The sequence below is a fragment of the Polyodon spathula genome, chromosome 9 (assembly GCF_017654505.1).
Source record: "Polyodon spathula isolate WHYD16114869_AA chromosome 9, ASM1765450v1, whole genome shotgun sequence".
Classification (NCBI taxonomy): domain Eukaryota; kingdom Metazoa; phylum Chordata; class Actinopteri; order Acipenseriformes; family Polyodontidae; genus Polyodon; species Polyodon spathula.
In genome coordinates this window covers 14,184,900-14,210,057 of record NC_054542.1, presented here as the reverse complement: position 1 = coordinate 14,210,057, position 25,158 = coordinate 14,184,900, and the positions used below count along the sequence as shown (strand labels likewise).

The 25,158-nt window shown below is 39.6% G+C and overlaps 1 protein-coding gene across 2 annotated transcripts in view; it reads left to right on the top strand.

Moving 5' to 3' along the window:
* LOC121320420 (microtubule-associated tumor suppressor candidate 2-like) overlaps positions 1-25,158 on the top strand; it is a 143,642-nt gene that overhangs the window by 4,339 nt on the left and 114,145 nt on the right. For both annotated transcript variants that reach the window (XM_041258737.1, XM_041258739.1), the window contains exons 2-3: positions 656-914; positions 4,535-4,738. In XM_041258737.1, coding sequence (XP_041114671.1) covers positions 656-914; positions 4,535-4,738 — 463 coding nt within the window. The remainder of the gene's footprint in view (positions 1-655; positions 915-4,534; positions 4,739-25,158) is intronic.

Below are 25,158 nucleotides of genomic sequence, written 5' to 3'. Positions count from 1 at the left end.
CTGCACTCCACACAGAGTGCCTTTACCGGATGCACCACTTGGGAGCCCTCAAAAACAGTTTTAATAATAATAAAATTGTTTACAAAAACAAAACTTTTATTTTTATCTCCAGGCGGAGCTAAGCAGCCTGTGAGCAGCACAAGTCAGCCAACTCTAGTTGCTTGATTCCTGAGAAGGGGCGGCACAAGCCACCGGCTTCACTAATACAACATCAAAAAGTATCGCATTTATTAGTGTAAAACACAAATAGCCAATATAAATTACAGATAAAATCAACCAGTACTCATCTGCCAATGGCTTCTAGTCTAGGTTCAGTCCTCTGAAAGGAAAAATGATGCTGGTATCTGTGCGTGCAGTCTTCTTATGCCTTCGGGGGGCTGGCATGACTGTGTCGCAGGCACTGGCGCACAGCTTTGATATCTCGATTCAGGTTCGTTGATCTTTAGTAGGTAAACACCCATTAGGTAATGGTTACATTTCGTATTTGAAAGAGAACTGTTAGTGCTCCTTTGTTCTAGAACTAATGATAGTATTCTGGTACATAAAATGCCACATTTATTTAAATTTATCTCCTGAACAAGGTTATGTTTGATCATTTTCTTTCCAAGTATCTCACAAGACCTCTTTTTTTTCTGACAACCTTACTATTTCACAGACAGGCAAAGCGACGGCTGGCTTGGTGGGAACAGGGCAGGATGGTTCTTCAGTTCCTCAGCAAAGCACAAATGAAGCTGCTCCAGCCAGCATTTACAGGTCATCCATGGTTCTTAGGCCTCAGTTAGGCCTAGGAGATGTCACTAGGTTACCCTCAGCAAAAAACAGAATGCTGCTAGCCAGTCAAAGATCAGCCCTGTCCTTCAGCCACCAGACACAGATGTCAAATACAGTCAACCACTACAGTCTGGATGCTTCAGGTAAACAATACTGTATTTAAAGTAACTTTTCCAATGTATGTGTGCAACCTCCTTCTTTATCTTATTTACTCAGGGGTAGGGAAAATGAGAGCAACACAGTAGCATTATAAAACCCAGAAAAAATAAGTTATTTGTGGAATCAAGTTTTTTGCCTGCTCTTGTGACATTGCTTCTTGTTCTGTATTGCATGTTTATGCAGTTACCACAGTATCCCATCCAGTGTTGTCACAAAGGGGCTAAAAAATGTAATACACAATAACTTTTAAAAAACTCCAACCAAATGTTTTTTTGTCAACACAGTTAACTTCAGTTCTCTTGAAGCTGTGTCAAGTTCTTAGAGCAGTAAATATTTCTTTATATCTTGCATTTATTTCACTTTCAGTTTAAGGTATCATGGGACATTTTGTATGTGCACTTTTGATAATGCCACACATAGTTTTATTGATTTGAATTTAGTTACACATAAACATTTCAGGTCATGCAATGGACAATCTCTGTACTTGTTAAAACAGATTAACATACTTGCCAACATTTGGAAACTGTTTAGGAGGACATTCATTCATCGCGGGGGGGGGGGGGGGGGGGCGTCATACACAAAAAACACTCATTATTATATAATAGACGTATCCCCCCAACTCAACACCACACGACCATCATGACTGTAAAAATAGACATACTGAAGCGTTCTCCCCTTTGTATAAGTTAGTGATCAGCAGATGTGTTAGCTGCACAAAGAGCACAGTGTGTGGTTTTCACTAACTCTACTGTGCAGAATAAATGATTTTTTTTCTATGGGTAAATATCAGGTCTTTCTTCCTATGCATCGGGACACAAGACATTTGCTAGGAAATCGGGACTATCCTGACCCTATAGGGACTGTTGTCATGTATGGTTTAATTAATGGCATTTTAAAACCATGTTGATGAGTGTAAGTCTGTATGTACTTTAAGCAATGAGCTATACCTAGAGAAAGAGAACAAAGACTATGCACAAGGGATCTGTTCCACTATGTTGTAAACTTGGTCATTGAATTGAAAAAAATATCTAGACTAGAATTTAGGGAAACAAAAATATCTGCAATAAAGGTACTTTTTGTACTGCAAATTGAACAAATCCTGTTTTTAATGTTCCTCAGTATAGTAAATCTGTGCTATTTCTGTCCCAAACTGGGATTTTCTAATTAAATTTTGGTGGGCACGCCTCATTTTAGAAACCAACATTCTGATTTTTTTGCAGAAATACAGTTTGTATTTTATCTCTGTAAAATGTTGCGATGGAATTACTTTTTAAGACTTTAACCATAGTGAGAAATAAACCAGCTTTCTAGTTTTAGATGGATTATATCTTGTACATGCCCTGTTTGAGAACGCTATCTTCCATCCATCCATCCATCTTGATGTAATGGATGCGTCAAATCAAACCTGTGATGCAGAACTGCACCAAGCTTTCATGCAGATACTATATAAAAACAGTAAAATCTCAGCCTCCTTAGAAGTATACATATTATCCCCCTGTAGCTTTGCTCGGGAAACCTGCAAGAGTCTTTGATGTGTAAACCAATTAACAGCTAAATAACTTGAATTCTTCCTTCCAGCAGCTCTTGAGGTGAACAGTTAAATCTGTTGTACAAATCAGAATATGTCATCTTTTATTCACTGGTTACAGTTTTGCTTTATTTTTTCTGGGGGGCTTTTTTACTCATAGGCATGGTTGTAGGTAGTGGAATTCACTGCAACCCATAAATTGACTGACTTTGTAATTATTTATAAGACTCATTCCACTGCCGAGCCCCTTGCAGCATAATTTGGTCCTCAGAGCATCACGACAGACATGCCAAATAAATCCTTTTAAATTCAAATGTGTCACCACACTAGTGAAAGCTGTGGTATATTTCATGTGGCCCTCTCTGTAGTTTCAGCTGTTCCTAAACAGTCCAAAGACAATTGAGAATATACACGTCGCTTCTGCTGGATAATGTCACTGCTAACGTCTTTGACAACACAGTGCATAACTATATCATGCTAATGAAGTATCGGAACCTAAGCAGCAGATGTTGAATGGAGTCTAGCCTGCTGGGCACTTCCAGTAGGATCGCAGTTGATTTTCTCTCCCTAGCCTGTGGGAGCACAAAAACAAATGCAAAGCTCCATATGTATTTACAGTATAATCGTAAATCTCGAAAAACTACTCACTTCTAAATCTTTTGTAGTCATTTTTGTATTACTTGAGTATAAATACATGTTAATTTGGATTCATATGTTGTTTTTTTCTGACTTTATATGAACGAAAGGACACACATTTGCCCGTTTTCCCATTGGAAATAGTGATATTTTGAAATATCGCTGTCCTCGTCACAAAAGCAAAGTTTGAGGGGAATAATAGCCATTTTCTATACTTTTGAGGCATAAGCAATTAGGAAATAACACTTACTACCCAGGAACAAAAATTGTGTTACATAGTGTAATACAAACAATAAATAATAAACAATAAACTAAAGTGAGCTATTACAATCAACATTATAGATTTGCACATTTCATCAGCCGCCTAGTTCTCATCTCAACTCTATTTATTGTGGATAATTGGTGTAATTATTATATCTGTGCCCATTTAACCCCCCTGAATCCAGCACTTGACTTAAGTACTGAACAATTGTATTGTTCACTTTTGAAAAGCAGTAAAAAGGTAGGCGGCTCATTTAAATGAAGCAATGGATTTCCCCAGCTAAAAGAAGCAAAGATCCTGCTTCTGTCCCAGGAATTTAAATAAGCAGTCCTTTGCATATCCTAGTGGTGATTAATTTCATGTATGTTTAATTATATGTAAAACACTAATATATATATATATGGAGACTTTTTTAACAGATAATATAACAGTGGAATGTAATATAGATACATGTTAAATATAACTAGCAGTCATACCTTAGACAGCTACAGTTAAGTATAACTATTTCTATTTTAAGTCATGTAGAAAATAGTGAAGAAAATAGTTGAATTGAAGTCTTTGGTCACTTGCTTTTATCAGTCCATAAACACAGAACTGACTTTGTTTTTCAGAAGCCCCTGGAATAAGCAACCACAAATGTTCACTGTCTTAAATGACAGGTTAATAAGCTTTGCTAATTTGTTCAGACATATAGCAGTCTGATTCATTAAGACAAATGCTGTTTTTTTCTGTAGAATGTGAGTGCAGTGAGTCAGTAATGCCATGCATGTAATTATAGTACAGCATAGTACCTCACTAATTCAGCATTAGGATTTGTCACATTGTATGTAGACATATTTTATTGTATTTTATTTTACCCCAATTTTCTCTCCAATTTGTAATTATTTTTCCCCTCACCTCAGTGATTCCCCACATAGCTCAGGAGAACTAAAAGTTCATGGGGCATCCTCTGAGCCCACGACCAAGCCAGCTTCATCTTTTACAGCCAAGAACTATGAAAGGGAGCACATAGGTGTTCTCATATTTCCTTTGCTAATAATATTCTAAATCATTATACAATAGAAACCGTACATATCAGACTTTAACTCCATATCTGGTGACAAAAACGTGTGTTCTATCATGTTACCAGAATTGCTTGATTATAATTAGGTGATGTACATTATTTGTTAATTTGACAGTTGAGCAAAAGAAGAGCACCCCTGGAACACCGACACGGTCCATTCTCCCCAAACCTGGGCATTCAGGTCTGCGCCCTCCTGGATACTCCTGTCTGCCCGCAGCCAAACTGGCTGCCTTCGGGTTCGTCCGGAGCTCCAGTGTGTCCTCTGTGTCAAGTAACCAATCCAACGACAGCAACCAGAGTGATCCCAAGACAACCAACCGTAAGTCAGCTGTTGCCTGTGTACACATTTGTAGGACCGTATTACAGGGTGTATATGCACTAGCAGAGGTGCACAGGAAACTGGAGAGTTTGACTGTGGGCCTGGCTGACAGGAAAGCTAGGGCCATGTTTAAATCAGAGTATCATATATAAATGCGACATTGAAACGTAGCAATTCAAGAAGATTTTTTTTTTTTTTTTTTGCTAAATGAAATGAAGGCATACTTCAGCAGTATGTAATTCTTAGTGAATGTCCATTGAAAATCCAGAGATGTGCCATTTTATCAGTATATGATACTGTGGTAGTGCAGCAGGACATGAGCCCTGCTGGAGGCACGGGGTTGTATATGTGGGAAGTATTGGGTGGCAGGCAAGTATTAGATTATCTCTGCAAGCACATGTGGGAATGTGGCTGGAGCTGTCAATTGATTAAATGTTTAAATAATTAAGGTTATTGTTATTTTCTGTGCTATTTACTCCTTGAGTGTTTTGTATAGTGCTTTTGTTTTAGCCCTTGTGCTGGTTAATTTGTTAATGTGTTTTGTTTTGTGTTCTGTCTAGTGTTTGTTTATTCTTATTATTTAATCCGTGCATCAGCGCTGCACTCACAGTACTGTCTCTGTCTCTTCACAGTCTGACATCACCCATAAGTCTATCTGGGACAGCACTGTTCCATTTCTATCCTGGGTATGATTATTAAGTACATAGTTTATTGATATGTTTTAACTTTAGAACAAGCGTGTTTATAGATATACCTAGAACAATCATAAAAAAAACATAAATATTGTAATGAAAGGAAAAACAATTGAATATAAGTCATAGTTTTATTCAGGAATGTCATATAAAGCATCTACACAAACATTACAAATAAACTGACATTTTAATAAAAATGTGTTGATATACCGACATATAACGCACATCCTCAAAAAACTGTAAAATTAAATAAACTAATATTTTAAAATATATTTGTGTATTTATAGGTATATCATATACATACAAAATTGTACAACTAAAACTATGTTAATAAGTATAAATTTTTAAAATAAATGGGTTTATATTTCCTACATAAGGATGAGCATATATGCAACCTATGTGTTTATATAGACATACTATAATCTAAATGGCATGAAGAAATAAACATTTGAACAGAATGGGCTTCATTTACAGTTGTTTACAAAGTATAAGATCCTGTGCTTTTCAAAATATGGAGTGCACTTACCGCATTGTCCGTCTTTGCTGCATCAGAATCTAGTTTGGTAAAAGTTGTAGTAATTCCAAACACTGCTTTGCTGTCCAGTGAAACATTATTAGGGTAGCAATGAATTAAATCTTGAATTGTTAAATGATTGAGAATACAACTAAATACATTTGTTATACAATAAACATTGCTGTTCCCTTTGAATTCAAAGATGACCGCCAAGACAATACTTTTGCGATATGCCTGCTTGGCAGGTATTTACTGAGCATTTTATGCTGCCGATAGGCCCTTCAGTGGAGTGACATCCTCGGTCCCGCCTCCTGAGGTAATAATAGTCACTGAACGTACACCTCAGTCGCTTTTACCTTGCACAAATTGGTAGGTGGGGTGAGTATAACACTAACCTCTTCCAGTTGTGTGATTGACTCTTTCATTCTCTCAAGTTTTTGGCCTTTCTATAATTTTCCTCTGAAAAGAAAAGGGAGAAGGGAGAACGTGACCTTTCAGCAAGTCCAGCCCCGCTCTGCCGCCGATGTTGACTCGACGGCTCTGGGGGACCTCAGTACGCCCACTCGCAGTGCGCGGCCTAGTGCCCCTATCAGTTGACCATTACTATTGTTTTTTTCTTTACTGCTTCAGTAAATAAAAAAAAAAAAGCACACTTCAATTTACTGTCGAGTGTTCGTGTTTCTACTGCTTTACAGTTAAAATAAATAAATAAATAATAAAAAAACAACAATGCTTTCTCCATTAGGCCTGATATCTAGACCTATTATGGAGTAAACAGGCACATTGATCCACTCACCATAAAGCGGTGAGTAGTAAAAAAAAAAAGTTGTTTTTTCTTTTTTTTTTCCCTTGTCGAGGTCTGCAAGCAATGCGCTGCACTGTCCGTGTGCTGCACGCAGTCCAGACACCATCTTAGGTGCTCCACTCTACTGTAAGCTCTGCACTGCACTGGTTATGTGGCTGCACTGCAACTGCAACTGCAAGCAGCCCAGACACAGACACACAGCCCAGTACCTTGGTGCTTTGCCAGTACTTGGTGCTTCGGCACCCAGTGTCTAGGCCTCAACACCCGTGGTATCCTGGGGTCCTCGGTGCCTCAAAGCCTTGGTACTTCAGCACTCTCTGTGCACTAAAGCCTCGACGCCTCGCCGCCCTTAGTGTTCAAGTGCTTCCCCACATCGGTGGCTTCATGCCTCGGTGCTCATAGCCTCAGTGCCTTGGTGATTCGGCATCCTTGTTGACTTGTTAACTCGAGAGTTATACGCCTCGGCGCTTTGACAGCTCAAGGGTTTTTGAGCCCTGTGCAGCGGCGTCTCCGGTGCCACACTACCCCAGAGCCTCGGTACCTCGGTGCTTCGATACCCTCGGTGCGTCGAAGACTCCACGCCTCGATGCTTTTGAGGCTTTCTAGCCCTGCGCATCGGGACCCTCGGTGGCCTCAGTGCCCTTGCACTCCATAGCCTCAGTACCTCTGTGTTTCGGCACCCTCTGTATCTTGAGGACTAAATGCCTCTGCGTTTCAATGCCTTGAGGCTTATAAGCTCTGCACATCAGTGCACTCAGTGCCCTGACGCCCCACAGCCTCGGTACCTCGATGCTTCGGCACCCTCAGTGCCTTCAGGACTGTACGCCTCAACGCTTCGACGCTTTGAGGTTTTTTGTGCTTGTGCTCCAGTATCCTCGAGACCCTCTGGTCATTGATGTCCCATAGCCTTGGTGCCTCGGTTCTTCAAAACCTTCGGTGCCTCGAGGACCCTTCGCTTCAGTGCTCGATACCTGCAGCACTCGACAGCTCCCTGTAGCGGTGTTCTCGGTGGTTTTTAGCACCCTTGACCCCGGAGCCTCGGTGCTTCGTTACCCTCGACGCCCCAGTGGATTGACGCCCTTGGCCCAAGCATGTCGAACTGTTATCCGTGCATGTCCTATAGACAGAATCTGCCCCTGCAGGACAAACACACCCTGTGTGTCAAGTGCCTGGGCATAGATCACGCGTCTGCCGCCTTGGCAGACAAGGCGTTCTGTACTATTTGCGCCAGATCTATGAAGAAAATCTTACACAACAGAGTGGTGCAGTTTACAGGTACCCTTGCGGCTAGCCTGGGAGAGCCGTCTTCAGCCTCGGGATCCCAGGCTTCCCCCCTCTGCCAGCCCTCAAGCCCAGCGCACAGTATACCTTGTGCACAGGCTCCAAGCCATTTCTCCCGCAACCACTCTAGATCCCCCTTGAGGGGTAGGAAGAGATTGAGGAACATGGAGAAAGGGCCAGAAGGCCCAAATACTCGAGCTCTTAAGCAGGCAGCAGGCTTCCCCTGTGCCTGCCCCAGCTTCACCACCAGCGCCTGCCCCAGAGCAAACGTCGGCCTTGCCGGTGGTCGTTCCAGATGTCTGGTGATGAGCGAGGAGGAACAGGACGTGCTTTCAAACAAAACAAAACAAAAAACTGATGCTGTATGTTAAGAAGATTTGCATTGCAATTTAAATCCAAACTAATTCAAATAATGAAATTGCACATCGTAACTTTTTTAATATTTTTATTTTAAGTATTAAGTATTTATTTTTAAAAAAGCTTACAGTATACATATTAAATGCTAAATAAAGGTAAAAACGCATGCACCAATCAGCAGCTACACTGACATCTGTGTCATCCAATGGAAGCACTGAAAGTTTTTTTGCTCTTGTTTGATTGAGTGATTCAGACAACTCAGTCCAACCCCCCACTCTCCCCGAAAAAAGGACTGATGACTGATGCATGACGACTGACTCGAGGAGGGTTGAGGATTGACTCGAGGAGGGGTGATGATTAACTCAAGGAGGGGTGAAGATTGACTCGAGGAGGGGTGAGGATTGATGCAAGGAGGGGTGAGCCCTGAGGATGTCTTAAAATGGACTCTGTACACAGCAGTGTTGTCAATATTTAGGAGTCACAGGTACCAGTTTTTTAAGGTGTAATTAATTGATGTTATGATATCTAACTAGATTGGTGTTGTAAGAGAGTGAACTGTTTCCATATGTTTGCATTATTGTCTAGGTCTCTAGGATATACCAGCATTCATGTTTTAGTAAAGTTATTGTGCTGTAATTCGGTTGCTAGTACAAAAGGATTATGGAAGTTTGTGCCGTCAGAGCTTCCATAAAGATTGGCTGTTGTTAATGATGTGTGCACTAGTGCTGAGGGTGAGGCTTCTGTGGTGCAGTTTTTATCAAGTCTACGCTGTTTTTCTTTTTCTTGCGAAACTTTTTTGTTTTATGCTTATTATTTACAAGCTTAGTTTCAGTAAAAAAAAAGGGAGTGGGGCTAGTTTAGAGGTAACTTTGTGCTATTAATACTGTAGAAGTCTGGCAACCCTGGTCGACAGCAAGGTGGAAACCTAAATTTAAGGAAAATATAGTGCTATTTGATTTGCTGGCTCCTCCGAAAAAGCAAGCTAATGTTGAATTTTATTAGCTGGATGTGATGTAATGCTTTGTCGTTGACCACTGAGGTGTAAGACCATGGGAAGAGTGCTTTTTTCAAATTATTGTATGTTTGAAAACAATGGAAAGAGACAGAGACAGGCTGAAAGGGAACGAGAAAAAAGCTATAATTGATAAACAAAATCCTGACTATCGTTTTTGTTCCAGAATGTAATAAATTCATTTTTGTTTTGTTTTTTGCTTCTGTTCCATGAAAAATGACAGTTTTTTTTTGTTTATCGGTCCAGTTCCGTTTTGAATCCCTGATTTAAACATACTTTGAAGTTGTGTTATCCACCATTATCACCACAATGATACTCAAGCCTTTTTATATATTGGCATAATATGAAACTGAAATTCAGGCAGCTTAGCCTTAGCCATTATAGTGCAAGGAATTTAGGCCCTGTCCAACTATGCCTTTAAACTGTATTAGTTGTCTTTAAATCATCTTAAAAGTGCTAAATACGGTTACAATACCCTACACAGCATTTAATATCCTACTCGAGACCACCTCAGGGGTAGTCTCGCGTCCAGTTCTAAATTAGATAGCATCAGGAAGTGCAGTTTGTCAGAAGTCTGGATGCTGTAATTCCGATCTACATTTTTTTGTGCATCCCCCCCAATATCCCACAATGCTTTCTGATATGTTTTGGCCCATGGACATTACAAATACAGTACTCAGAACAGGTGCCTGAAGGAGTTGAGAATAACTATGAATACCGTATACAATTTCTGGAGTGATGAAATCGGTTCAAAACGAAACAGACACATTATGAGTTATATGCACCATGTGTTTTTAAGAAATAAAACCATAACATTCAGGCTAAGAATGGACCCGGGCTCCATATTTGCCAGGTTGTAAACAGGCAGTGCATGGTGGGATACTATCGGATTAATTCCCACAGTGCATTGCACTGCTAGGCACTGTAACCAGACTATTGTAATAGGGTTTTTTGTACGCATTAAGCCCGACTAAACATTAAATGGTACTTTAGTGTGGGTGCTTTGATCTGGATTAATTAAAACATTTTTGAGTACGGTTCATGAGATCGGCATGTGGTGTGAATAAGGAATTTGTTTTACACACAAAATACAGCCCTGTTTCAGAAACAACTGTTTCATATATTTTTAATGCCACTACACAATATTGTTTTTCTAATGCAAGAACTATATACCAATAAAAATGAAAAAGTGTGAGCAGCATTTCACTATTTGTTATAATAATAATAATAATAATAATAATAATAATAATAATAATAATAATAATATGCTCTTCACAGTTCAAAACTTAAATACAAACTTAACATACAGTACACAGTGGTAAAACTAACTTTGTGCAGACAATTTTTAAACAAACACAGACTAAAACACAAACTGATATGTTCACTAAATTACAGTGGTTGACTCAATGACAACATCAATGTCTTTCTCTTGGTGGGTCAGTTCTAGTTCTATACCACTGTAACGGGGGAGATCCATGCAGACTCTTCTGGTGCATTCATAGAACTGCAAGAAGAGGGCAGCAGCCTTACACTATCCGCCTGTTGGTCATGGCAGTGACACAGAGAGGTGGGAGAGAGGGTGTGTGGCTCTCCCTCTCTCTGAGTGACTGAGAGACGGGTCTTGGGGGGATTGCTAGCCCTATAAAATAACGTCCTGCTGTTCCCTCAGATCTTCCCCTTTAAGACGAATGAGCCAGCTGGCGGAAGCTCTGCTGCTGGACCGAGCACAGCCAGAGATCAACGAGCACAACATACTAATTAAATAAAAAAAGAAAATAAATTTTTAGTAGCTAAGAAACACTTGGGCAGAACCCTAAACAGTATCAGAAGGTGTGTGCTCAAAAGCTTGTAGTGTAAAGACAGCTTATGGTGCAAACAAAGTGACGTGTTGTCCAGGTTTAGTGCTGGCCGTTGGTGACAGCTCTGGATCGTGCTACCTCTCTCAATAACATACTAAGTACAATTTAAGATAAAACAAACAAACAAAACACTCACTTTTTCACAGTCCCTTTTTCTTTTAGGTTTGTTCTAACCTTTTACAAAGGAACAGATCACATCACTACGTCCCCTTTTTATATCACCCATGACCCCTTGGTCAATAAGCACATTCGCTCCTCCAATCAGCGGATGCCATGCAGTTTCCCATCCAGTTCATTGGTTTTGTATAGCCCCGCCCCCTTTCTAGATGGCCGACTTCCACTTAACCTTGGGAATGAACTGTTGTGCCATCCAGTCCAGGGTACTCTGTTCGCTTTACATAGCGCACTCGCAGGTCGGGAGGGAGATCTAACACCAAGAGTCATTCGAGCTCTGTCACAAATATAAAAAAAATTACACATTTTATTACTATTTCATTTAAAAATATAATATAATTTATTGATATCCCAGTAAACCACGAGCCCAGACATTCAGTATCCTCTGTATAGTAATCTAAGGCAGTTGTTTTCAAACCAAATACTTTTGTGGCTGCACTCTATACTATACTGGCCAATAATGCAAATCAATCCTGAACTATGACACAGTGGTGAAATGGGATAGATGAAACACCAACACCATTGTAAGGTTGATTAAAATAGGGTCTTCTGGGGGTATAGAGGTGAAAATATTATTATTGCTATAGATTCCCTTTTTTATGTTGTTTTTTCCCTTTCTTTTCTCTGGCATGACCCATTTACATATCAAAGACTTAAAGTCTCTCAGCAGAACTGGAACAGTATTTAAATCCTCAAACCCACTAGCATAAAGCAGATTAAAGGGAATTTTGGAAGCCTGTTTTTTCTCTGTCTTAAGAGACTGTAAGTGGAGTGTAAGAAATTAATCTTTAACTTATTATATGGAGTCAACAATTTGTTATACAAGACTTTGAAAACAAGAAAAAAGTTTAATGGTAGAATCATGATTTTTATTTGTAACCTTTCAGATACAGTGGTAATCACATTGCTTAGAATAAAAACTGCCTACTGTACAGTGTATGGTAAATACTACACCCTTTAGGTGGTTACTATCGAACTACTTTCATATAAGTAGCATGAATGAATACAATTATTACCAGACAGGATTATCACATGCTAGATTAATAAAAGAAGAATACATCATTCTTCTGTCATGATACTGTAATACCACATTTCTTCTCATTCCCATTCACTCTTGGTAGTTTCATGTTCACATATAGAAATTTGTTGTGGAATTCTTTGTTATAGACTTACCTATCTACCAACAAAGTATGTGAGGTCTGCTGTCATGTACACTCGCTGCTGTTTCAAATTTTTTGTCCAACGCCTGTAGTGCAACACAAAATATTGACGACAGCACTAGATAAATACGATCACAAAACTTGGCATCCTACATCCTATGAACAGTGTTATTTCAATTAATGTTGCTGTGCTGGAGAGGATATTGCAGGACAGGCTATATTGTGGACTTCTCTACCTAAAGACAAGACAACTAGTATACATGTTGCTAGAAAATGTAGAATACTTTCTGCTGCTTAAATGTCAGGGACACTATTCTACACCATTTAGATATTGTAGGTAGAAAACAATACATAGATGATATTTCCCATCAAAAAGTTTGTTAGTGTTTTTTAGTGTCCACATAATTTTCACCAGCTTTATCCTTAAATATGTATATTGTGTATAGGATTGTATTAGTAATATTTACCATCATCATTTTTGTTTTGAATTAGTTTTTTTTGGCTTGAATATTTTGCTTAATTGTTTTTTTTTTGTTTTTATTTGAATAAACATGTAAATAAAATGAATTGTAAATAGAGAGGTGTTGAAATGTGATTATTGTTACAGTTTTTTTATTATATTATTTGAACAGAATTCCTAATTATGGTAACTGTAACAATATTTGCAAGTTGCTTCTGCTGAACTTAAATGTTCAAATGGCTTTAATCCAGCACTAAGACTCACTTTATCCATTACTATTAAGTTGTGTCAAATGAAAGCATTTATGTGAGTCAAAATGACCACTGAAAACACAACTTGGAACTTAAACTTAACACAGTGTTAACACAGTGCTAACACAGCGATAACACAGCGCTAACACGACATTAACACACCACTAACACAGCGTTAACACAGCGCTAACACAGCATTAATACACCGCTAACACAGCGTTAACAAAGCGCTAACACAGCGTTAGCACACCGCTAACATGGCGTTAACACAGCGTTAGCACAGCGCTAACACAGTGTTAACACAGTGTTATCACACCACTAACAAAACTTTAACACACCACTAACACAGCGTTATCACACCGCTAACACAACATTAATACACTGCTAACAAAGAGTTAACACACCGCTAACACAGCGTTAACACAGCGCTAACACAACGTTATCACACCGCTAACACGATGTTAACACACCGCTAACACAGCGTTAACACAGCGCTAACACAACGTTAACACACCACTAACACAGCGTTATCACATGCTAACACAACGTTAACACACCACTAACACAGCGTTATCACATGCTAACACGATGTTAACACACCACTAACACAGCGTTAACACAGCGCTAACATGACGTTAACACACCACTAACACAGCGTTAATACACCACTAACACAGCGTTAACACAGCGCTAACACAACGTTAACACACCACTAACACAGCATTATCACATGCTAACACAACGTTAACACACCACTAACACAGCGCTAACACAACGTTAACACACCACTAACACAGCGTTATCACATGCTAACACGATGTTAACACACCACTAACACAGCGTTAACACAGCGCTAACATGACGTTAACACACCACTAACACAGCGTTAACACACCACTAACACAGCGTTAACACAGCGCTAACACAACGTTAACACACCACTAACACAGCGTTATCACATGCTAACACAACGTTAACACACCACTAACACAGCGCTAACACAACGTTAACACACCACTAACACAGCGTTATCACATGCTAACATAACATTAACACACCACTAACACAGCGTTATCACACCGCTAACACAACATTAATACACTGCTAACACGACGTTAACACACCACTAACACGACATTAACACAGCACTAACACAGCGTTAACACAGAACTAACACAACGTTAACACAGCGCTAACACAGCACTAACACAACGTTAATACACCACTAACACAGTGTTATCACATGCTAACACAACGTTAACACACCACTAACACAGCGCTAACACAACGTTAACACACCACTAACACAGCGTTATCACATGCTAACACAACGTTAACACACCACTAACACAGCGTTATCACACCGCTAACACAACATTAATACACTGCTAACACGACGTTAACACACCACTAACACGACGTTAACACAGCACTAACACAGCGTTAACACAGCACTAACACGACGTTAACACAGCGCTAACATGACGTTAACACACCACTAACACAACGTTAACACACCACTAACACAGCGTTATCACATGCTAACACAACGTTAACACACCACTAACACAGCGTTATCACACCGCTAACACAACATTAATACACTGCTAACACGACGTTAACACAGCACTAACACAGCGTTAACACAGCACTAACACGACGTTAACACAGCGCTAACACAGCGTTAACACAGCGTTAACACAGCGCTAACATGACGTTAACACACCACTAACGCGACGTTAACACAGCGCTAACATGACGTTAACACACCACTAACACGACGTTAACACAGCACTAACACGACGTTAACACAGCACTAACACAGCGTTAACACACCACTAACACAGCGTTATCACAGCACTAACACAACGTTAACACAGCACTAACACGAACTACCAGCAATGGACCGATTAACACTAATTTACTTGCCTATACTACCTGAAAAAAGAAAAAAATGGGGGAAAAAAATCACCTTTGAAAAGAAAAGATAAGGAGAGCCTCTCACAATATCCCACATCGGCTTTGCATTCATTTTCTCTGCCATTTTTCTTTGTGGTTTTTTCGGGCAGCAAAGAAACTAGTCACATGGATTTTTACATCACTTGAATTGGCTGATTTATTCTGTGATGCAATGTTGCTTCCTCAAAATCAACAGTCATTTGGTACAATTGCTTGAAACAAAGTTGCCTGAATCTGTGTATTTTTACCACAGTTCTATTTTGCTAGCTTTCTCCATATATCCATTGGCTGTATTAGCTTAGTTTTACAGCTGGCATGATAGAATACATCTGCAAGGTTGCAGATTGATCCATAGCAGGCCATATTTCCCAGTGGTTTGTGTGTAATAAATACTGTATTTTTGACCTATTACACACTACCTAGTACACATCTTATGATTAAGCATACTCTAATTGTATTTTTAGAAATGCTACTGAAACAGTAAATCAATGGAGATTATGTTTAATATTTTAATTGGATTTCTTATGTATTTGTGAGAGCTAAGAAATCATTGCCCCCCTTCACTGAGGTGTATTATGCAAAGGAGTGTTGGAGGGTGGGGATTTAAACATTAAGCTCTAGTCCCACTTTCTTGGGGAATACGTTATTGATTGTTTGTTAGAAACTAAATTAAAAAAATAAAAGATGCTAAGATGCTCCAGGTTGATGAGGTGTTCATATATTTCTTTATTATTATCTTTTTGAAAATGTGCCAGAAACTAGTGCCTGATTTCAAGGTCGAGTCACAGTTTGCAGACTATTGTAAGGGACCATCCAAAATGATCATCAATTACAGCAAGCATACACAGCGTGCTCTTTTTAAGATAATAGTCTTTTTCTCTGTGTAGCTTGGAAGAGGATCATAAACTGTAACAGAGTGGTAAAAACATTATCATTTTTCTGCGCAGCTAGTAACACAAAATGTCTATATTGATTACTGTCCGTGCGTGGAAAACAGGTACTACTCAGCCTTATATTTTACTACAAGTCCTCCAACACATACATGGGTTTATTATTTATACTGAAAAATGCATATTCATGTCAAACAGGATTGTAGTCTTGTAGGCCTAGTTAGTTCAATAGGTCATATTTGAGTAATAGGTCACGTTTTCTAATCCAGTTGTACAATGAAGCTGAGTAGTGTAGCATGACAGGAAGGGTTTTCTAATTTAGCTGTATTTATTTTTTTGTTTTTGTTTAAGCAGCTTTTTTGGATGGTACGTGTGCTGTATGAAATTCCAGCAACTTTTTGAAGATGTTTATTTGTATAAATTTGTGGAATACAATAACAAATAAAAACATATTTTTTCCACCATTGAACAATGAGTTGTATTTTATTTTAATTGTATGGTGCTGTCTTTCTGAACCATTTACCATTCAAGTGATCAGTTTCATTGCTGAGATGCAATCTGGACACATGTGGCAGACACAATAAAGACACATTAATGGAACACCTTTCCCTTTTGGTCTGATATATTAAATCTGTTCATGCACAATGTAAAGTTTGTATTCAATTATGGAAATTGTAAACATTCATGTTTTACTGAATTGTATGAATATGTAGTACAGGCAAAAATGTTCCATAAAGCTAAATTGAATCAGAAAATGTGTTTCTTTTTTATTGGAAAGTGTATCATAGAGTATCTGGAGGAAGAAAATTGCCATGGCCTTTGGACCCATTGCACATCTGTTGTATGGGATCAGCTAGGGACAGTCCTATTAGGATTTTCAAAATATGTTCAAAAGACATGCACAAAAGTGTAGTGCTATGATTGATGTAACAGGAGCTCAAGCATAACTTTCATTTCTGAACCCTCATAAGGTAGCCTGGGCTCGATTTGGACCCACAGTGTTTTAGTTTAAGTGGATCTATTGACTTGATTTTTGTTTGCTTTTATGTAGTTGTCGGGCACCCATCCTGTTATACTTTTCAAAGGTTAATTCTAGTCCAGGTGGCCTGGTTGCACTTCCCAAATATGTTTAGGTTTGGGTCCATAAGAACTCCTTTTTTCTTGTGTCAATATCGCAGGCACCGTAATAGCTAGCAAACTGGTTCAAGGCTTTTTTGAAAGTACAGATGTGGAGCTTTGACTTATTGTATGTCCTTGTCACAAAGATGGCCGGAATGGGTGGCGTCAGACCAGAGCCCAGGAAATAAAACAACAAGAGAAAGGTGGAGTTTGGTGGAGCTGAGCTAGTCTCGCTCAGCATTTAATAAATAAACAGAACAGCAAAATAAAAAGGTTGTAACATACAAAAACACAGGGCACAGAACTGGTAGCCAAAATAAACAGACAAACAAAATGGACTATACAGACAAAACACGGTGAGCTTCTTTTTAACGATTATTATTATTCTTATGATTAGTTTTACCTCCGTCTCCAATCCCGTTCTCCACGCACCAAACACACAACCCCGAGTATGTGAAAACATGCTGCTTTTATGCAGCTGTACCAAAACTCGACTGCTAGTAAATCATTCAACATATAACAGAAAATACACACAGGGGCGGGCACTTCGTCACAGTCCTGAACACACATTCCTATTCGAAACTACAGCAAACCGAAACTAAGGCTTGAGTCATGTGACATGAGTCGGCTCCTAAGTTTTGTTTGTTGCCTATTACTCGATCGCTTCAACAGATAGTGTTCCGGTTTCAATGTCATTTAAAAACTCCAGCTTTGCGCTTTTCATTGATGTCAGGCATGCCCATATGGATACTTTCTACCACCCCCTCATTCAGTGCTCCCGTGCTGTGACCTGCAGCTAATTGGTAGGAATGTTTAAGTGCCTGTAACTCAACAACGGAAAGACCTAGGAACACAATATACCAAATGAAAGAGGAGGCTTGGGGGGCTTTCTAATGATATCTCATGTGCCCATACATGTTCCTAGAATAAACTGCAGCATCTAGAATACAGTGGTGCCTTCACTTGCTAGGAGACAGCTGTGTGCATTGGGAGTCTTATTCATTTTGCATAACATAAATAAAACAACACATTATACCAAATGATGGCTAGAAGTAGAGAGAAAGCTAAAACAAGTGTTAAAGAGAAAGCCAAAACAAGTGTTAATATTCACCTTTTCATTGATTCATTTACTCCAGTTGTTAGTTATAGGTTGTTTTATTGTCCCAGGTTACCAGGAAAGTCCGTTTTCAGGCATGTCCTTATGAGGGTTAAAGAAGATGTAATGAAGTCTAAAATACATCATTTGCATAATTTGCCATTTAATAGTGCAGAAGAAACACAATATGAATTATGAATATCTCTATTTTTTGTTGAGCAGAATTGTATTAGATATTAAGTCTCAGTCATACAGATGGCTGCCCAGCAGTGCTGGAGCGCTGCCAACCTCACTGTAAAAAAACAGAGAATTTCAAGATGCCTGAGGAGAGGTAGTCATTGGTTGGTGTACAACAGGGGAACATATAAAACAAGTAGCATAAGTAACCAGTTTAAAAATAGATATTCCCCATTTCATTTATATATAGTCAATGCAGGCAAAGTTTCTTTAGCCATTAAATATTTATAGTCAAGCAAATTTTGGAAAAAGGCCAACAAAGAGTGTTTTCTAAAACAGTACCACAGAAAGAATGTGACAAAGAATGACACAACCCTTTTCTGCAAAAGACGTAAATATATATATATAATATATATATATATATATATATATATATATTATATAATATATATATATATATATATATATATATATATAATCAAATTCAATTTTGTTACACTATTTGTTGGGTTTGTCCACATTTGTTTTGTGTGTCTTTTGTTTTGTTTAAATCTTTTGTTTATTTATTATTTAATAAAACTTTGGATGCCGTAGCATCACAGATTCACCGCCCTACTTTTGTTGTTCTTCGTCCTTCTTCTGGTCTGACATCACCCCTGCAAAGCCACCCTGTTCACAAGTGGTGTCAGAAATGGGACAACAGCGCCGCCAAGCGTCAGAACAGGAGTGTTTTTTTTGTTTGTTGAGGGGGAAAAAAAAAATCTTGTGGCAGGAGAAAGAAGCAGCAGCAGCAGGAGGTGCAGCAACAGCAGCGCAGGTCCCGTCGGCTCTCTACCACGCCGGATGTTTGCCTCGCCTGTGTGGATGAGGAAGGGTGGTGCTTCCTGTGTGGCGAGGTTAGGTACCTCCCACTCAGCCAGAGCCATGCATGGCAGGAGATGGAAGAGCCTGAGCATCCGAAGTCAGGGGGAGAGGTCCCACTGGCTCAAAGGCTGACAAATTCCCTCTGTTCTGAGGGAATCTGGTGATGGCTGGTGGAGCTTGGGAGGAATGTTGAATAGGCCCTCCCTGATGTGATCAACCTCCTGTGGGCCAGAGATGGAGAGTGATGGGAAGCCTGGAAAAAGCAACACCACCAAGTGCCCCTCCCAGACATTGCAGACATGGTAATCCGCTACCTGGCTGCAGATATGGCAGGGCTCCCGTTATCTCCAGCTCCATTGGGAAAAGCCCCACTGCTGCCATCTCCAATGGCAGAGGGAGAGGAAGCATCGCTGCCATCTCCAGCGCCAGAGGGAGAGGAGCCATCGCTGCCGTCTCCAGTGCCAGAGGGAGAGGAGCCATCGCTGCTGTCTCCACCAGCAGAGGGAGAATGCCTGCTAGTTTCACATCCACATCCTGAGGAGCAGGAACATGAACATCCACAGCCCAAAAGGCAGGACGCAGAGTGTCCGCAGCCCAAGAAAGGGGAGCCCCCAGGCATGCTGCCAGCAGAGGGTGAATACCTGCTGGTTCCACCTCCACCACTGTGGGAGGACTACATGTCATTCCCACTACCACCAGCAGAGAGAGAATACCTGCTGGCGATGCGGAACAGCTGGCAACCCCAGGTGATGTGGAGCGGCAGGCAACCTTGGGTGAAGTGAGGCAGGCATCCTTGGGCGAAGCGAGGCAGGCATCCTTGGGCGAAGTGAGACAGGCATCCTTGGGCAAAGCGAGACAGGCATCCTTGGGCGAAGCGAAACAGGGAGTCAGGACAAACGGGTTTTAGCCCACTTCTCGGCCACTGCGGCCGGGCAGTTCTTTTATCAGAAAATAAAAGTTTGCAAACACAAACAAGACACAGGACATGGCACTCGTCGCCAAGACAAAAAGACAAACAAAACAGACTATACAGACAAAACACGGTGAGCTTCTATTTTTAACTGTTATTATTACAATTACCTCCGTCTCCAACCCCGTTCTCCACTCACTGAACACACAACCCCAAGTGAGTGAAAACATGCTGCTTTTATGCAGCTGTACCGAGATTCGTTGCTAATCAATCATTCAATTGGATTCGCGGTACAACTGCACGTGAATTAATAAAGTGCCAATCCCCATGCTCACATATTATTACTTTTTACTTGCACGTGAAGTGCTGTGCAATCCTCGTGCCTAAATACAAATATACATTTTAAACACTTGTGTTACAAAGACCAGTTTATATCCCATGTACCAATGACTATACACCAACATTAACACACAACATACAACACAAAATACACACAGAGGCGAGCATTTTGCCACAAGATGATACCTTTTGCTAGGTTTCAGGTGGTATTGCATTCCATTAGTCATGTAGAGCTCTAAACAGTTGTGCCAGGCTTTGAGGGCATAGAGGTCTGAGCCTGAGAGACACAGCTGTAGCTCATCCAACAGTGATTCTGTTGGGTTCAGGGTTTATGTCTGGCTACAGCAGCACACCTATATAACTACTCTTTAACAGAGCATGCAGTCTGAGTAGGAACCCATTGCCATATAATTCCATGTTTGCTGCAGAGCACCATTATATAAAATATCTAAATTTGTGGTCTGCTGTTTTGTGATTGTAAGTATTGGCCTACTGTTAGCACTGTCTTTCGCTGCTGGCAGGTTGCACTCCATATAGTATGACAGTGCTGCATGGAGCTACATGCTCTACACAATGTGATGCTGGTGGCTTGTGTGCAGAAGCTCGGCCATGTTAACCAAGATCATGAATGGCTTTTCATACTGCGTTCACTTTGACAGATGCAGCTTCTTAAAACTCATTTCTGATGTTTCTATGATCCAGCTCAGTGTTTTGCCTTGTTGTGTAACTTCTGCAGGTCAACCAGGAACAGAAAACCCTTCTTATTCAACCGTTGACTTCCTTTTTGGACAATATGCTGCCAAAAAGGTGCTAAGAATTGCCATAGCCAGAGCAGCTAATGATCTGTACTAAGTGCAACCCTACTAAGGGCTCCAACTACCCAGTAACCATGTCCCTTCCAAGGCAGGACTGGTAAAATCACTGCATTTATGTACAGAATAGGAGTTATGATAAGTGCATAGCAAAAATTAAGTAGATTTTAGAACCACTTAGCTTCACAGACTGGAAAAATGCTGTGTTTCTCACTGACCATAGCGTCATGTTTTATAACTGCTGGATATGCACTTATTTTGTACATGTATACTATTGTAAATCGCTTTGGGATTCCTGATATGGCAATAAGTACATTGAAATTGCATTGTATTGTATTGTAGTTGTAAACCATCTAGTAGATTTGAGGTATTGCCACAAATGGCTAAGCAGATGCAGAGCTTAATCAAAAGAAAGTCATTTTCTGAATTCAGCTGTTAAATAGGGTTAACCCATAGGCGGGTGGACCTGCTCACCCACTTTTAACAGCGAGGGCGAGAATTTTATTTATTTATTTATTTATTTTTAATGCCTTGAATCTCATCTTTCTTTCAAAACACAGTGACAGATAAGTTAAATAAATCCACAAATTAAGACAACCAGAAATGTGTTGATAGACAATAATCCTAATGTTTTGCTAGCTGTGCTGCCAGCTTCTACAGAGGTAAATTGAAGCTTTTAACAAATTGTATATGAAGCCGTCTTTGGGTGTGATAGCAAAGCTTTCTTAAAACACTACTGGTGAATCATTTGTTATCTTTTCAAGTAATTTGTGTCCGAAGCAGTAAATAACTGTAGAACTTAAAAAATAAAATAAAATAATTATTATTATTATTATTATTATTATTATTATTATTATTATTATTATTATTATTATTATTATTATTATTAGTATTGTTGTTATTGCAAACTTTAAATAGAAAGGCTCTGGTGCTGTTGGATTCAATGTAATTACAGTGCACTCTTTTTCTAAGAGTCACATCCATCCCGAATGATTTGATTCTTATAAGTTGCTGACTCTTAAAGGCGGACCGATATTTATTACTGTGAAGTGCTGCAGAATCAGTATGTTAGTTTGAGAATGAAAGCTTTGCTCCCTGCAGTGTAAAGGGTTGACCACTAGATGTCATGAGTTCCTGCACAGGGATCACATCTATTGTTTAGTCAGTGCTCCAACTTAAAGCTAGGTGTATTTATTTTGTTTGTTTGTTTTAATAGCGGTTGTTTCCCCACCGCACTGTAACAAAAATAAAACCAACACCGGTTTTAAACTGTAAATCAAGACTCCAGCCTGATCATTTACACTGCCCCCAGCCACGTCACATTGCAATTAGCAAAAGCGCCTCTGCGCGTCAGCAGTTTAAACACAGTATACAGATATCAATGGTCTTTGAGTACAATACACCAAAACAAGTCCTCGTGGGTAAACAACTTGTTATATGATCACAATTATGTTTACTCAAAGCTGCAGAATCCTATTTTGTCTGGTAAAAGATTCTTAATGAATCTTCAAAGAAACACTATAGCTACTATAATTATAAAATAAGTATTTTGTATTAAAATATTTGTCAACAGTGGAATTCAATGCTATGATCTTCATTCATAGCATTGTCAGTCAGTCAATAAGCTACAGTGGGGTTTATTGCTTGATCTAAATGGAGAGTGCAGCTCTTTGCTGAGATTTCAGTGATTTGTCAGCCAGTCTGGAGGTATGAATATCAACTTGTATACTGCATTAATAATTATATGTATGAAAGGTGTACAGTATAAACAAACAAGCCTGTTTTGACATTATTCAGAGATGTTTTGAAATTCCTGAGAATGTAATTTTGACAGTCATGGGAAAGCACTGCCTGTCACTGGTTAGCTCTTTTTTTGTGGATTCACAAACCAAAAAAACTTTCTTTATTCTGGACTTATATTTCTTTAAATTCATGAAGCCTCTGTCTGAGTAGTTATCAGGGCAGTTTAAAGATGACGATTCTACAATTTGTCCCTGAAATTTGATGCATTTTGACCAATGGAACAATCATACCAAACTGGCACTGGCCTACCGGGTCTTCCATGTAGGATAGTGTCACGGACCAAGCTGCTACCTGAAGGAATATGGCTCAGAGCGCTGTTTGACTGACAAAGAATAAACAAAGAAAAGAAACATGGCACAGGGGCCAAAAAGAAAATTCAAACAAAATGACACACACTTCCAAATAGACGCAGCTTTGATATTCAGGTTGGGCAATGGTCTTCACTGCATCATCTTCCCAAACTCCTCCAACAAACAAAGGATTTGTCCTCCCTTTATATACATGTGGCCATTCCCCAATTAGCACTAAATTACCTAATTACATACCTGCCAACATCAAGCTTTCCAAATGAGGGAGCTTTTGTAAACTGAAATCTTTGTGGTCTGAATTGAAATGAATACTTACATAAGACAAAGCCATACAACTGTATAATTTTATTACTTGGTAGAATAATAAACTTTGATACAGCGCTCCTTCTAATTGCTTTTAAAAAGGAAAGAATATCAAACAGAAGAACAACCATGACATGCTTCACAATCAAATTCTCTCTTGGCCCCTGTGGTTCTTATTGTATTATAGTTGTACGTGGCTGATTAGTAAACAGGTCCACTGTAGTTGATTTTGCATGACACAAAGCACACCCAGTTAATGTTACTTTCATCATACAACGAACCTAAAGACTATGGCACCTACTTTATAACAAGAAAAAAACTCTAACTTCAATAAGTTCATCATAAAAAATACACAACAATGTGGTATTACAACATTATTCCTTACACTGCACATATGTGGCGCTGGTTTTCTGAGCATCGCTGGCTTTGTGGTGTTTCTCGTGCTTACCACAAACACCATCATTCTTGCTCCCATGTCCCACTGTTAAAATCAGTCCTGCATGGTTTACAGAAAGTATGCCTTTTTCCAAAATTGCTTAGGATTATGTCAGAATATATTGTTGCCCAAGAAGCTTGAAATTTGCATTAATACAGTGAGTGCTTATCGCACATAACGTTGTCATAGATAGTCAGGTATGTGAACTTGCCTCGCGCATTGAATGCATGCCTGCCACAGAGCTCCCCTGGGTCCTATACAGACAGGGATTGCAGTAGCCACAGACCATAGATGAGTTTGTAACAAAATACAGGAGATAATCTGTCCCGGGAGTTGTGTGGGAGAAGTATCCAAAAAACAGGAGAGTCCCGGCAAATAACGGAGAGTGGACAGGTCTGTAATTAGGGAATGGCCACATTCCACACTTGATTGTTGGCAGGGACGGAGTGAAGGCTGATTAAAACATCACTGTCATCTGAACAGTAAACAAGAAAGTCAACTGCTTTGGAGTATGTTTTTATATTTTTTTAATTCTACTTATCTAAGTTTTTGTTTTTGTTTGTGCCTAAGTGCAATGCACATAGGAAGGATAAAGGATCAAAAAAGCCTATCTTCAGAAGAAAGATACGTAGTTTCTATCACCTGCGTTGTGCAGTAGTTCATTTAAACATGGTTTCTTTCCTCCACGCGTCAACTGGGTGTGTCCCGATTTTTCAAATCTCAGCTCATCCTCTGACTCATTGTGTGACCTTAAGCAAGTCACTTAACCTCCGTGTACTCTGTCTTTCGGGTGAGACGTTGATGTAAGTGACTGCAAATGATGCAACGTTCACTAACCC